Source organism: Channa argus, chromosome 14, assembly GCF_033026475.1.
Source record: "Channa argus isolate prfri chromosome 14, Channa argus male v1.0, whole genome shotgun sequence".
Taxonomy (NCBI): Eukaryota; Metazoa; Chordata; class Actinopteri; order Anabantiformes; family Channidae; genus Channa; species Channa argus.
The window spans coordinates 9,625,928-9,637,535 of NC_090210.1; the positions used below are offsets into that span (position 1 = coordinate 9,625,928).

Here is an 11,608-nt window from a genome sequence, read left to right on the forward strand (position 1 = left end):
ACACTCCTAAAGGCTCCCTTCTGGTTCAGTATAGGCAAAGGAACCTCCTGGCAATTGGATATGCTGGCCTTGACAAGGGAAAATAAAAACAAAAATTGAGAGTGAGGGTAACATTTTTAATTGTCACAATGTATGTTATAACAATTTTGTACAAAGGTCTAGAATATAATGACCAATTACATTTTTATTTTTAGCCCATGATGGTCTAAACAAACAAAACCTTGTACAACCCCAATTTAAAAAAGGACGATGTGTAAAACATAAATAAAAACAGAATGCAATGATTAGCAAAGCACATCAACCCGGAAAAGTAATTTCTGCAACTCAAAAACCGGAGCATTAGACAACTAATTAGGTTAATTGGCAAAGGTTAGTAATATGACTGTGTAAAAAAGGAGCATTTCAGAGAAGCAGAGCCTCTGGAATGTAGAGATGGGCAATTTCAGAAAAAAATGTTCCTCAGCGTAACATTGTCAAGACATTGAAGATCCCATCATCTACAATATATAATATCATCAAAATAATTAAAGAAAGAGGAAATTTTCTGTGTGATGGGGAAAAGCCAAAAGATCAAAACTGAATATGTGTGACCTTTGGCCCTCAGGCAGCACTGCATTAAAAACAGGCATGGTTCTCTACTGGACATCAATGCATGTGCTCAGGAACACTTCCAGAAATCACTGTGTTTGAGCACAGTTCACTGTACAATCCAAATGTAAGTTAAAGCTGTATCATGCAAAGAAGAAGCCATATGTGAACGTGGTCCAGAAACGCTACCATGTTGTCTGGGCCAAAGCTCGTTTAAAATGGTCTGAGGCAAAATGGAAAACTGTTCAATGATCAGATGAATCAAAACTTCCCAGACGTTTACGGATAGTTGCTAAAAGATCAACTTGTTTACCATTGTGGTAAACATCGCACTGGTCCAACTATTTTGAGATGTGTTGCTGCCATCTAATTCCCTAAAATGAGCTAATATTTTCCATTAAATAGTGAAATGTCTCAGTTTCAACATTTGATATGTTGTGTATGTTCTGTTGTGAATAGAATATGGTTTGATGAGATTTTAAAATCATTGCATTCTGTTTTTATTTATGTTTTACACATCTTCCCAACTTTTTTTGGATTGGGGTTATAATAAGACACTGCAATTCGTTATTTTATTTGCCTCCAAATCTCTGGACTCGCAGAAGGTGAGAACAATGTAACTAATGAGAGTAGTACCAACCTGCCAGAGTGCTGGCCAGCCCTTCACACAGTCAAGAAGAGTTCACATCCAGACTAGCTTCTGGCTTACTTACCATTGTTGATCAATTCCATTTTAGCTAATTCCTCTCTCCTGGTCTGTGCATGAAACTCAGGGCAAAAAGAGGGTAGAGGGTATTATCCACTAAACCAGTGGCTCCCAACCATGGTCCTCAGGGATGTCTGCCCTACTTGTTTTCCAATTATCCCTATGCAACTAGCATCCAACTGCTGATTCCCTGGATGCATCCATCCAGGGATATGATGCAAACTCACTAGAAAGGCCACAGCCAGCAGGCAGATTCAAAACTGGGACCTTTTGGGGACAGTGCTAACCTCTTTACCACCGTGCTGCCCATTACCTAGATTAGTTGTGTTTAGTCAATTAGAGGTGGGTAGATACTAATTAGCTTCGCCTTCCCCAACCCCATCCTCATATAAAATCTTTCTTTCAGTTTCTTATTGACTGAACATGGCCTGATTCATAATCAGCAGTGGGTAGGCCATTAGTTGGGTACACATTGTTAGGAAACAAGCAATGTGAGTGTCCTTGAGGAGCAGGTTTGTGAACCACTGCCCCAAATAAACACTCCCTTTAATATATGGGCAGCTTCTATCATGATCCTTGTGCTCTCCATCCCTGATATTTTGCTCCACTGCCCAAAGGCTGACTTGGGAGCCTTCACAGCTTGATTCACATCCACAGCACAACACAGTGCTGTTGCGCACTAAATGTATTGTTGTTACTGTTGCGCACTAAATTTAGTGTGGCATTTCCAATGCAAAGTTGGAGGTTTCATTTCTAGGGATATGAGTAGCAAGATAAGGAACATCATTTTGCCTGAAGAGTGGGCTGTACACATTATTGTCTGTATTATTTTCTCTTTTTTACATTTTGTAAAGCTGGGACTACATGGACAGAGGTACATTATATGAAGGATTATGTAGCTGAAGACAGAATTAGTGTTCACACTTAGTTTTCTTAGGTGTGCCAATATAAAAGATTTCTTAAGCATTGTTTCGTAGTTACATTAAGGAAATGAAACTAACTTATAAAACAGCTCATTTTAGCTTCATAGACTAGATCACCAGATAGACATCCTTTTACAGCAAAGACACTTCACTGACCCGAATCAGTAGGTGCTTAAAACGTTACGTAAGTCATTCGCAAAATAGAGTTTTCAAATGACTATAGACCTCAGATTAGAAATCTAAACATATGTGTTAATATGATAGTCTTGTTGAACTGCAATTAATTTTGTATAACTTTTGCTTCTTCGGGAGAAACAACAAAGAACGTTGCGTCGCTGACAGCAAGCGATTTGATAGTTCCACTGCCAATCAGAGAAAGACTAATGACGTTATAATTTACAAATTAATAACCTAATTAAACAAAGACATATTTATCCCAAAGGTATTATATAGACAAATGTGTGTAAAGAAAGTGGTGTAAATCAAATAGCAAATACGTGTTTATAAATGGAAAATGATGGGGGGGAGGAGTTCTGTCTCAAAGATCTCTAACTCACCATGCGTAGACAGCACACTGCAAGTATGGCCGGGGATAGTGAGACACACATAAAGGACCGCGACGAAAATACCAATGTTATTGGGCAACCTTTTCTTATTGGTGTCTCCGGAGGCACCGCCAGTGGCAAGGTTAGATTTTGTGCTAGCTAATTTTGCGTTTTTACGAATTGTCACATTTACGTTTGGAGTAAATCTCGGCTGAGGTTCGGTCGACAGCCGGTGTGAACACCCAGTGCTGGTTGACCGCGTGGCTTCGGCAGCGCAGCATTTGATTGACAGCTACTCAGCTAACGCTAGTTTATTTATCATGTTTATCCACCAGTTGTATCTTATCCACCAGTTTGAGTAAACTGTGTAATTGCGGCGTGTCAGTCGTTAGCAGGATAGACTGTCTTACATGAAATCACTGATGTTAGCATTTTTAGCTTTCTAGCTAAATTCCATCACATGCTAGCCTTGCTAAATGCTCAAGACAATAGCTAACGTTAGTGCTAGCTAAGCTGTGTTTGTAAACAATCTGAACCGCATCTTTTTTTTTTCTGTCAGCAAATCTCATTGATAACGGTAACGTCGATCGTTGGATGAACACCCTCTGATTAATTATTAAAATATAACGGTATTGATAGGGTTAACAGGGCAAGTTAACGGTTAGTAATGCCACCTTAGCTAAATCTTGATGAATAACTAGTAACCAGTTCACTGGCGAGATGAGAATTTAAATAGAAATTGATCTTTAGTTGAAGAACCTGCTATATAAATGTAAAATCTCCCTATTTAACGTTACCCTAAAGGCACCACTACAATGACGGCATGTGTCGACAATGATTCACATCTTGTTCCAGTGAAATGACACTCGGACGTGGATGTTTTCCAGGACATTGTTTGCTTTCTTTTTTAGGAAACGGATGTACTTCAGAAACTCCACGTAATATAAACTGTGAAAAGCTTCCTAGGAAGAGCAACAGACATGAAGACAAGCGTTTATCTTTTTTTTTCTCCTTCGTGGTCGTAACTTTTTTTTTTTTTTGTTATCGCTTTCACTTGCAGCTTAGGAAGTGCGTACATCACAGAAACCAATATGAGAGCAAAGACTTCCACATAGTCTCACCTAACCAGTGCCTCTTGAAAACCCCTCATGCTGAATCAAGCGACTGGTACAAATTTGCCACCTGCAATTTTAATGCCTTCTTGGGCGTGAGATCACCCACTTATTGTGAATTGAGTAATGAAATTGTATCCTTGTTTGACGGCAGCCCCCTAGCATAGTAAAATATTGTTGCAGTTTGAATCTGTGGTGTATTCAAAGTAAAGTCCTCATTGCTCACAGTGCTACATTTGAGCATGTTGAAACGATCTCCTAGCTGCCCAGTGGTGGCGTCCAAATTAATTGTAGCACAATTGCATGAAGACAAAAGGAGCTCAGCAGCAGGGAAATGCCCAGTCAGCAATGGATATGAGATTCATAGAGGTGAGAAAGTCAGTAGAAACATAGTGGGGCATGAGTGGAGTTTGCCTATGGTTGTGTTAGTTGACCTTGTACAGGTTGGGAAATTATCTAATAATATAAATGAAAACAAATTATTGTTACTGTTTTCATTAGAGCCATTTGGGTTGATAGTTGTGAAAAGTTAGTTTGTTTTGTTTTTGCAGTCCTCTGTGTGTGAGAAGATCATGGAGCTGCTAGGGCAGAACAAGATCGACCACCACCAGCGACAGGTGGTGATCCTCAGCCAGGACAGCTTCTACAAGGTGCTGACTGCAGAGCAGAAAGCCAAGGCGCTTAAGGGCCAGTTCAACTTTGATCATCCAGGTATAAAACCTTGAATAGCTGGTAACCCCATCCTGTATTCTGTTTTAGTTGCTATGCTAACATGCTAGCAGCAGACATACAGTATGCTTGTTACTTATATTGTAGGTTTGGCCTCAAGTGGTGCATTATCCATGTGCTGCTTAAATATTCTAATTTCACTGAAGTGTGTGGTTTTGAAATCCTCCACATACCTGTCTTTGTAAACTAAACAAAACTAAATTTTGTGGAGCTAATAGATACAAATAACAAAATGCAAATGTAAACAACATAAAGGCCAAAAATATTAAAAAACCTAAATTGTCTTTTGTTCAGTAGCATGTTTTGCTGTCATGTTAATATTTTTCCCAGCATTTTTGACAGTAGCATAGACTTGTGTCTATGCCCCCTCTTACTTCTGCTTCCTTTCTTGGATGATTTTGAAATCCACACAGTCAGCAGGCCTTTCTCAGAGACGGCTGCTCTGAGGCTTGAAGACTGAGCTCAAGACAGAAAAGGATTCCTGGTTTAGGAAATGTGCATTGCAGGGGTCCCATGTGTCCCTGCTTGCACATTGGTGCAGCACACGTGACACAGCTTTGCCGTTTCTTTTCCTCAGATGCCTTTGACAGTGATTTGATCATGCAAACACTCAGAAAGATTCTGCAGGGGGAGACTGTGCAAATCCCAGTCTATGATTTTGTTACTCATTCCAGGTGAGTGCCAACTTTAGTTGCATAGTACAGTTGCTGTTAGGCCAGCACCCATCATATGTTTATTCAGTCAACACTTAATCTACAATCACAGTTGATATTTAACAGGCTCCTGGTTGTCATTTTTGATTTAGAACTTATTTGTGTAATCATAACATCTGGATATAGTCAATAACAGAAAGGAGGAAATGGTTTTTGTCATTTCAGGAAAGAAGAGTTTGTCACAGTGTATCCAGCTGATGTAGTCCTGTTTGAGGGTATTCTAATGTTCTACTCGCAGGAAATCAGAGATCTGTTTCAAATGAAACTGTTTGTTGACACAGACCCAGACACACGACTTTCACGCCGAGGTGTGTAGTGCCACTATTGTATTGAGTCACCACCATTAGAGTGAATACAGCTGTGGGTTTTTATTATTGATGTATTGTCTTTTGATATATATTTGTTTTTTCCCATTCTTTTTTGTCTGCTTTCTCTTTTTCAGTTCTAAGAGACATTGGGGAACGTGGGAGAGAGCTAGAGCAAGTTTTGGCTCAGTACATAACTTTTGTGAAACCAGCCTTCGAGGAGTTCTGTTTACCTGTAAGTGACCCCCCCCCCCCCCCCCCAACTTATTAGCCAGTTTGAACTTATCACACATGCATTAGTATTAATATTCATGTCAACTGATCTGACATGAAATTGTAGAACATAAAGATTCTTGATCATGTGTAACCCAGTGAAATTAACCATCTAACCCAACAAATTGTTTTTAAATTAAAATCCATAATTACTCATTAAAAAAATAAATAAAAATTGCATTAAGACTTTTAGGCTAGAAAAAAATGTCTAATATTTTGTATTTTTTTTTAGACAAAGAAGTATGCAGATGTGATTATTCCACGAGGAGCAGATAACCTTGGTAAGGCCTGAGTGATCTTTCAGAACAGCCACTGGATTGTGTTGGCCAAATTGTGATGGTGTTTCCCTTGAGGATGAACCCTCAAAATGTCTGTTTAACAACTCTTCACATAGGAGTACCCTGTGTGAAGAGTTGTGTAAAGCCTGTGAATATTCAGTCAGGTGTTACAGAACTGCAATGTGAATTACTTGAGTTCTCTCGTTTTCCTACAGTTGCCATCAACTTGATAGTGCAGCACATCCAAGATATTCTGAATGGCGGGCTAAGCAAGCGTCACAATGGCTGCGTGAATGGCCACAGCACTCCACGTCAGAGACGGACCTCAGAATCCAGCAGCCGGCCTCATTGACCTCATCACACCTCTCTTCACAGGACGGAGAGGGGTGTGGGGATTGTGCTGTAAATAATGCCTGTTGGCATCATTGTATTTAACAGAAGAGAGATGCAAAAAAATTGAAATGCCTTTTATGACTTATTTTATTTGTAATTGTTGAACACAGGAATTTACATTTTGTCAGGAAGGTAAGACATACATTTTTGTAATGACACCATGGGTTAGAGTTGTCCCCGTGTTTTGTTCCCAAATTGTGTTATTCCCCCCCCCCCATGTATCCCCAGCTGCTCAGTGGAAACTCATGCTGAAAATGAATAAAAGTGGGGAAACTAAAAAAAAAAAAAAAACTACAAAAAAAAGTCTTATAAAACTTGAACCCCTAATAGGTGGGGAATCTGATAAATTGAAGATTGAAGAAGGATGTGGGTTACAAAATGAGTCGAACAATCCAGGGCTGCACTCAGTAGTTGTACTGACAATCCTGTGTTTTCAACCTTTGTTCTTACTGTTTAAGTTTCTTTGTTGTTTTTAGTGTACTGTGTTACACTTGGAAGTCATTACTGCACAAAGCTTTCAATACTATATGCCTGCAACAGCAGAAACTCTCTTCAAGAATATTCAGAACTGATTCTCACAGAATAATGTGACTGTATACTAATGAAGCCAATGGCTGTAAGATCCAGCTGATAACTATTCATGCCTGACCCCTGTAATAAATGGCTAACTGATATGTCTTGACTGTCCCAATCAAAAGTAATTTGTGTAGGTGCTCTGTTTTTCACTGATATGTATTTAATTTTCTATTAATCAGGGCATTCAACATTTGATATATAAAGTTCCTCCCCAGATTAGATTTGATTTGTGAATTAACGTTGCTCAAAGATATAAAATATATATACTCAGGATGATAGTACCAATTGTGATTTTAAATGTCAGGAAAGAATGCGGTAACGTGTTTTAATGCCACAGCAATATCAGTCATCCTAGGTGTGTGGCCGTTAACCACAAAAACCCACCACAATGCCTCTGCAGATTTCCCTCAGGTTCAAACGTGCAGTAAGTCTGCACACTAGAAAAGCAGTTTGTATTTTAAACAAGGTTACAGTAAAAAAAAAAAAAAAACAGGTGAATGAATTTTGTATTTGTATTTTGTTGCGTATGAATGAATTTGTACATGACTTTTGTATGGTATGGCTGGTGAATAGTTTCGTTACGTTTGATTTTCAAGACGTCGCCTGCTAAATGGCCAATAAACTGATACAGCCAAGTCTATGTGTCCAGTCTGATTCATATTTTGTTTCAGTTGCTTTACTAATAAAATACAGTACTGTTCTTGCCAGATCGCCCTTTTTTCACAGACTACTTTGGGTAACTAGTTATTACAATTTTACGAGCAGCTCCTGAACGCATCGGGAGAAGTCAGTGGGAAGGCTTCAAGATGGTGGTATGTATCGCTACTGCACGACTGGTAAGAAAACAGTTGACTCGTTTTGCGTTTGTCTCTTCACCTCTCATTTCGTCTTTTCTAGAAAATTGGTCTCCAGTTCAAAGCGTCTCTGGAGAATGTCACCAATGTGAGACCACTGGGCGATGACTTCCGCTGGTTTCTGAAGGTTTGATAGCTGTCAAGCTAGCATGCTAATTCGCCTCTGTACTATACATATCGATCATATTTCACTCTTTTTGTTTGATAATGCTCATAATTATGTCACATTTGCTGTCACATTTATTTATTTACTATACGTCCACCACTACTGATGTCAAGGTTTGCATATTCTGCTGAACCAGCCAATTGTAGAGTAATAATACTTAGGCAATTAATGTTACCAATTTAGCACAAGTTTAATGAATTCTGCAAGAATTGACCATGTATAAAGATATACGGGATTCATCCCTAATACTTTCTCGTGTCTTTAGTTCAGTACCTTTTCAAGTGAAAGTGAAAACTTCGGTCCTGATATAAAATTGTATTCTTTTTTTCTTGGGCACAGTTTCTTACATTCTCCCTCTATCTGTGTCATTTACACAAGAAAAAAATGTATTGTCCCTTTTCCTTTTAGCTGAAGTGCGGGAACTGTGGCGAGATTCCAGATAAGTGGCAGTATGTAACCCTTTTGGTAAGGAAAAAAAAAGGGTTTGAGTTTATTCAGTTTACCAAGCTTTAGAAATGTTCAAACTCACAGTTTCCAATTTCCAATTTATTGCTTATGATTCCACAGGAGAGTGTACCACTAAAGGGTGGAAGAGGCAGTGCCAGCATGGTGCAGAAGTGTAAACTTTGTGCCAGGGAAAATTCAATTGGTATGAGCTAATATGTCATTTGAGTCACTCTGAATTTTCAGAGGTAAACACTCCAAAAGTACGTCACGTATGTTTCCTTACAGATATCCTGAGGGACACAATCACACCTTACAATGTAAGCAAACATCCTATACTTTTAATAAACTGTACGGTAAACACACCATAACTAGTTTTATTCTCCGTGACAGTTCACTCATACAAAAAACATCAACACCCTGTATTTTACATCCAAAGCAGTCATTATCTTACCATTAAATCAGCTTTTGCTTCGTGTATTAAAATCAACAATCTGTCACATGTTCTAAACAGACAATATGTCTGAGAGACAATCTGCTTAATTTTCTATCCATGAACAGTGTGTCTTGCTCTAATGGTACTGTATGTTTGCTGGGTTGAAGGCTGAGGACAGCGAACGTTTTAAGACGATGGTGCAGTTTGAGTGTCGAGGTCTGGAGCCTGTTGACTTCCAACCACAAGTGAGAACCTTTGCTTAAACAAGAGTTTAACACTATGTGTAGTTTTAAATAACATTATACCTACCTGTGATATTTAATGAAAACCAGTACAGTGGCTCAGCCATGACTTCTACTTTTACAAGATTATAATTTCTCAGTTTTTAGGTTGAAACTTTCAGAAAGGTGATAATTCTACTATGTCTTTGTTGTTGAGGTCAAAGTGGGTAGTGGAGTCATACTGGAGATATACATTACAAGAAGAGGGTGTTCTAATGTTTTGGCCCCCCTCATCAATTTTAAATATGGTGGCAAAAACTGAGAATTATATCCTTGTTAAATTAGAATTCATAGTTATAATGTTATGCGTGATCGGTATATAGTGATGTTGTGGCCTGCTGAGCACAGCTGAAACTCATTTTCTTAATTGTAGGATTAGATTAAGGTATGTCAGGCCATACGTAAATATATTGAATCATTATTGGTATTAATTAATCTTGTGCTAGACTGATTCCAGAAGAAGTTGTATAATACAGTGGTGCTTGGAATTGTCTGACAGAATTGACATCAGAATTGTCTGTATTTCTGCATATATATGACCTAAAACATTATCAGATTTTCATGCATGTCCTGAAACTAGACAAAGAATTGGACTTGTTAATTTATTTGGTGTGGAAAGTGGCCCAGTCTTAAATAATTACACAAAGTATATTTTTAAGAGTTTTGCAGTTGACTGGAATTTCATTCAAACCAAGTGTTTCAATTGGATGACAATTTCGTTTGAGTCTGGGAAGCCCTGGAAGGAAATCTTTATTATCAAAATTTAATCTTGACTATACAGGTTTATAGAGATGTGTGATGAGTTGAACAAAGAAATTTCAGAAGACTCCTGAAAGCCGGAAAGGCTTACAAAAAATTATGTATGGAATTTGAACTCCACCAGTCGAGTAATGAAACCAAAATATAGAACTTTTTGGTTTGAATGAGAAGTATTTTGATTTTGATCAACAGTCAAACACTGCATTCAAGCATAAAGACCTTACCTCATCAGTCAAACATGGTGGCCATAGTCGTGATTTTGGCCAGCTTTACTGCCTCTGGATCAGGATGGCTTGGTATTACTGATGGAGCTTTGAATGCAGTTATACAAGCGTTGTTCTAAAGAAAAATGTCAGGGTATCCAACCTCAACAGAAAATGGATCATGTGCCAAGACAACAACACTAAACAAAAAAAGTCAAGCAGGAGAAATTAGGGGTTTTGGTATAGCCAAATAAAAGTTCTGACTTTAATCCTATAGAAATGCTGTGAAAGAACTTGAAGCAGACAGTTCGTTTAAATTGGAATTCTTTAACTAGTTCATAGAGACATGGGAAAAATTATAAGATTAGATTATGTGCACAAGAGAAGAAGTGTTATATCCTTATGCCCAGTGTGTTATGCCCAGATAACCAGACTAAATATAATGGTACTCTGTGACTCTTCTTCAGGCTGGCTTTGCTGCAGAAGGAGCAGAGTCTGGGACACAGTTTCCTGAAATCAACCTACAAGAAAAAGTAAGTAAAGTAGTAGCAATTTCTCACCCATATTATTTTTTTGGATTTTGTTCAGTGCAAACATTTGAATTCAAACTGAGTGTCAGCCTTTTGGTACTGAAGTAATAGACATAATTTATTTGGGATATCTTGTTATGGGTTCTTTAATTCATGTGTGCTGTTGCTCCAGTGAGTGATTTCTGATGACTTTCATTTCAGGACTGGACCGACTATGATGAGAAAGCTGTAGAGTCTGTGGGAATATACGAGGTCACACACAAGTTCATTAAGTGCTAATGTAATCGCGTGATAAAGCGGGGGCATAAATGGTACAGCAAGGATGCTTCAGACCTGAAGTGCTGTGGTTTGGTTGATGATGAACATTTTAACACAACAGGATATTCATGCATATGGCTTTGATCAACATTCTCAAGAGATGCAACTTTTTTTCATGTAAATAAAATTGAAAAAAATAATGCTTTTCTTTGCTTTTGCTGATTTAGAAAATGTTTTTTATGACAGTGGTTCTCAAACATGGTCCTTAAGGGCCCCTGCTCTACTTGTTTTCCCACTAACGCTGTAATACCCATTGGTGATTGTCTGGGCCATATGTGTCTGGTCAATCAAAGTTAATTGGTTTCCTCTATCCTCTATCCTCTAAATGACTGAACACATCTGACCCAGGCAAGAGGCAGTGGTCATCACAGGGTTTTCTGGAAAACATGCGGAGCAGGGGCCTTTGAGGACCAGTATGAAGAACTCCTATTCTATGAAGTAAGGCCCTTAGTACATAGTAGATAGGGCCTATAGGA

The 11,608-nt window shown here is 38.5% G+C and overlaps 2 protein-coding genes across 3 annotated transcripts; both read left to right on the top strand.

Annotated features, from left to right (window-relative positions):
* Positions 1-2,746: 2,746 nt before the first annotated feature.
* Positions 2,747-7,777, top strand: uck2b (uridine-cytidine kinase 2b). 2 transcript variants are annotated; one of them, XM_067475057.1, is made up of 7 exons: positions 2,747-2,904; positions 4,426-4,585; positions 5,181-5,277; positions 5,482-5,624; positions 5,759-5,856; positions 6,127-6,175; positions 6,388-7,777. In XM_067475057.1, exons 1-7 carry the CDS (start codon positions 2,776-2,778, stop codon positions 6,522-6,524), a joined length of 813 nt encoding a protein of 270 aa, XP_067331158.1. In that variant the 5' UTR covers positions 2,747-2,775; the 3' UTR covers positions 6,525-7,777. The 2 variants fall into 2 exon arrangements, with proteins under 2 accessions (XP_067331158.1, XP_067331159.1); XM_067475058.1 differs by lacking the exon at positions 2,747-2,904 and adding an exon at positions 2,917-4,243.
* A 121-nt stretch (positions 7,778-7,898) lies between these two features.
* Positions 7,899-11,272, top strand: czib (CXXC motif containing zinc binding protein). Its single transcript, XM_067474164.1, has 8 exons — positions 7,899-7,953; positions 8,039-8,122; positions 8,570-8,626; positions 8,729-8,810; positions 8,894-8,925; positions 9,209-9,286; positions 10,752-10,817; positions 11,016-11,272. Exons 1-8 carry the CDS (start codon positions 7,948-7,950, stop codon positions 11,091-11,093), a joined length of 483 nt encoding a protein of 160 aa, XP_067330265.1. The 5' UTR covers positions 7,899-7,947; the 3' UTR covers positions 11,094-11,272.
* The last annotated feature ends 336 nt before the right edge of the window (positions 11,273-11,608 follow it).

Coding starts and splice junctions, on each gene's coding strand:
- uck2b (XM_067475057.1), top strand. CDS start 2,776: ATGCGTAGACAGCACACTGCAAGTATGGCCGGGGATAGTGAGACACAC. Junction 2,905..4,425: donor GAGGCACCGCCAGTGGCAAG/GTTAGATTTTGT, acceptor TTGTTTTTGCAG/TCCTCTGTGTGTGAGAAGAT. Junction 4,586..5,180: donor GTTCAACTTTGATCATCCAG/GTATAAAACCTT, acceptor TCTTTTCCTCAG/ATGCCTTTGACAGTGATTTG.
- czib (XM_067474164.1), top strand. Junction 8,926..9,208: donor ACACAATCACACCTTACAAT/GTAAGCAAACAT, acceptor GCTGGGTTGAAG/GCTGAGGACAGCGAACGTTT. Junction 9,287..10,751: donor CTGTTGACTTCCAACCACAA/GTGAGAACCTTT, acceptor ACTCTTCTTCAG/GCTGGCTTTGCTGCAGAAGG.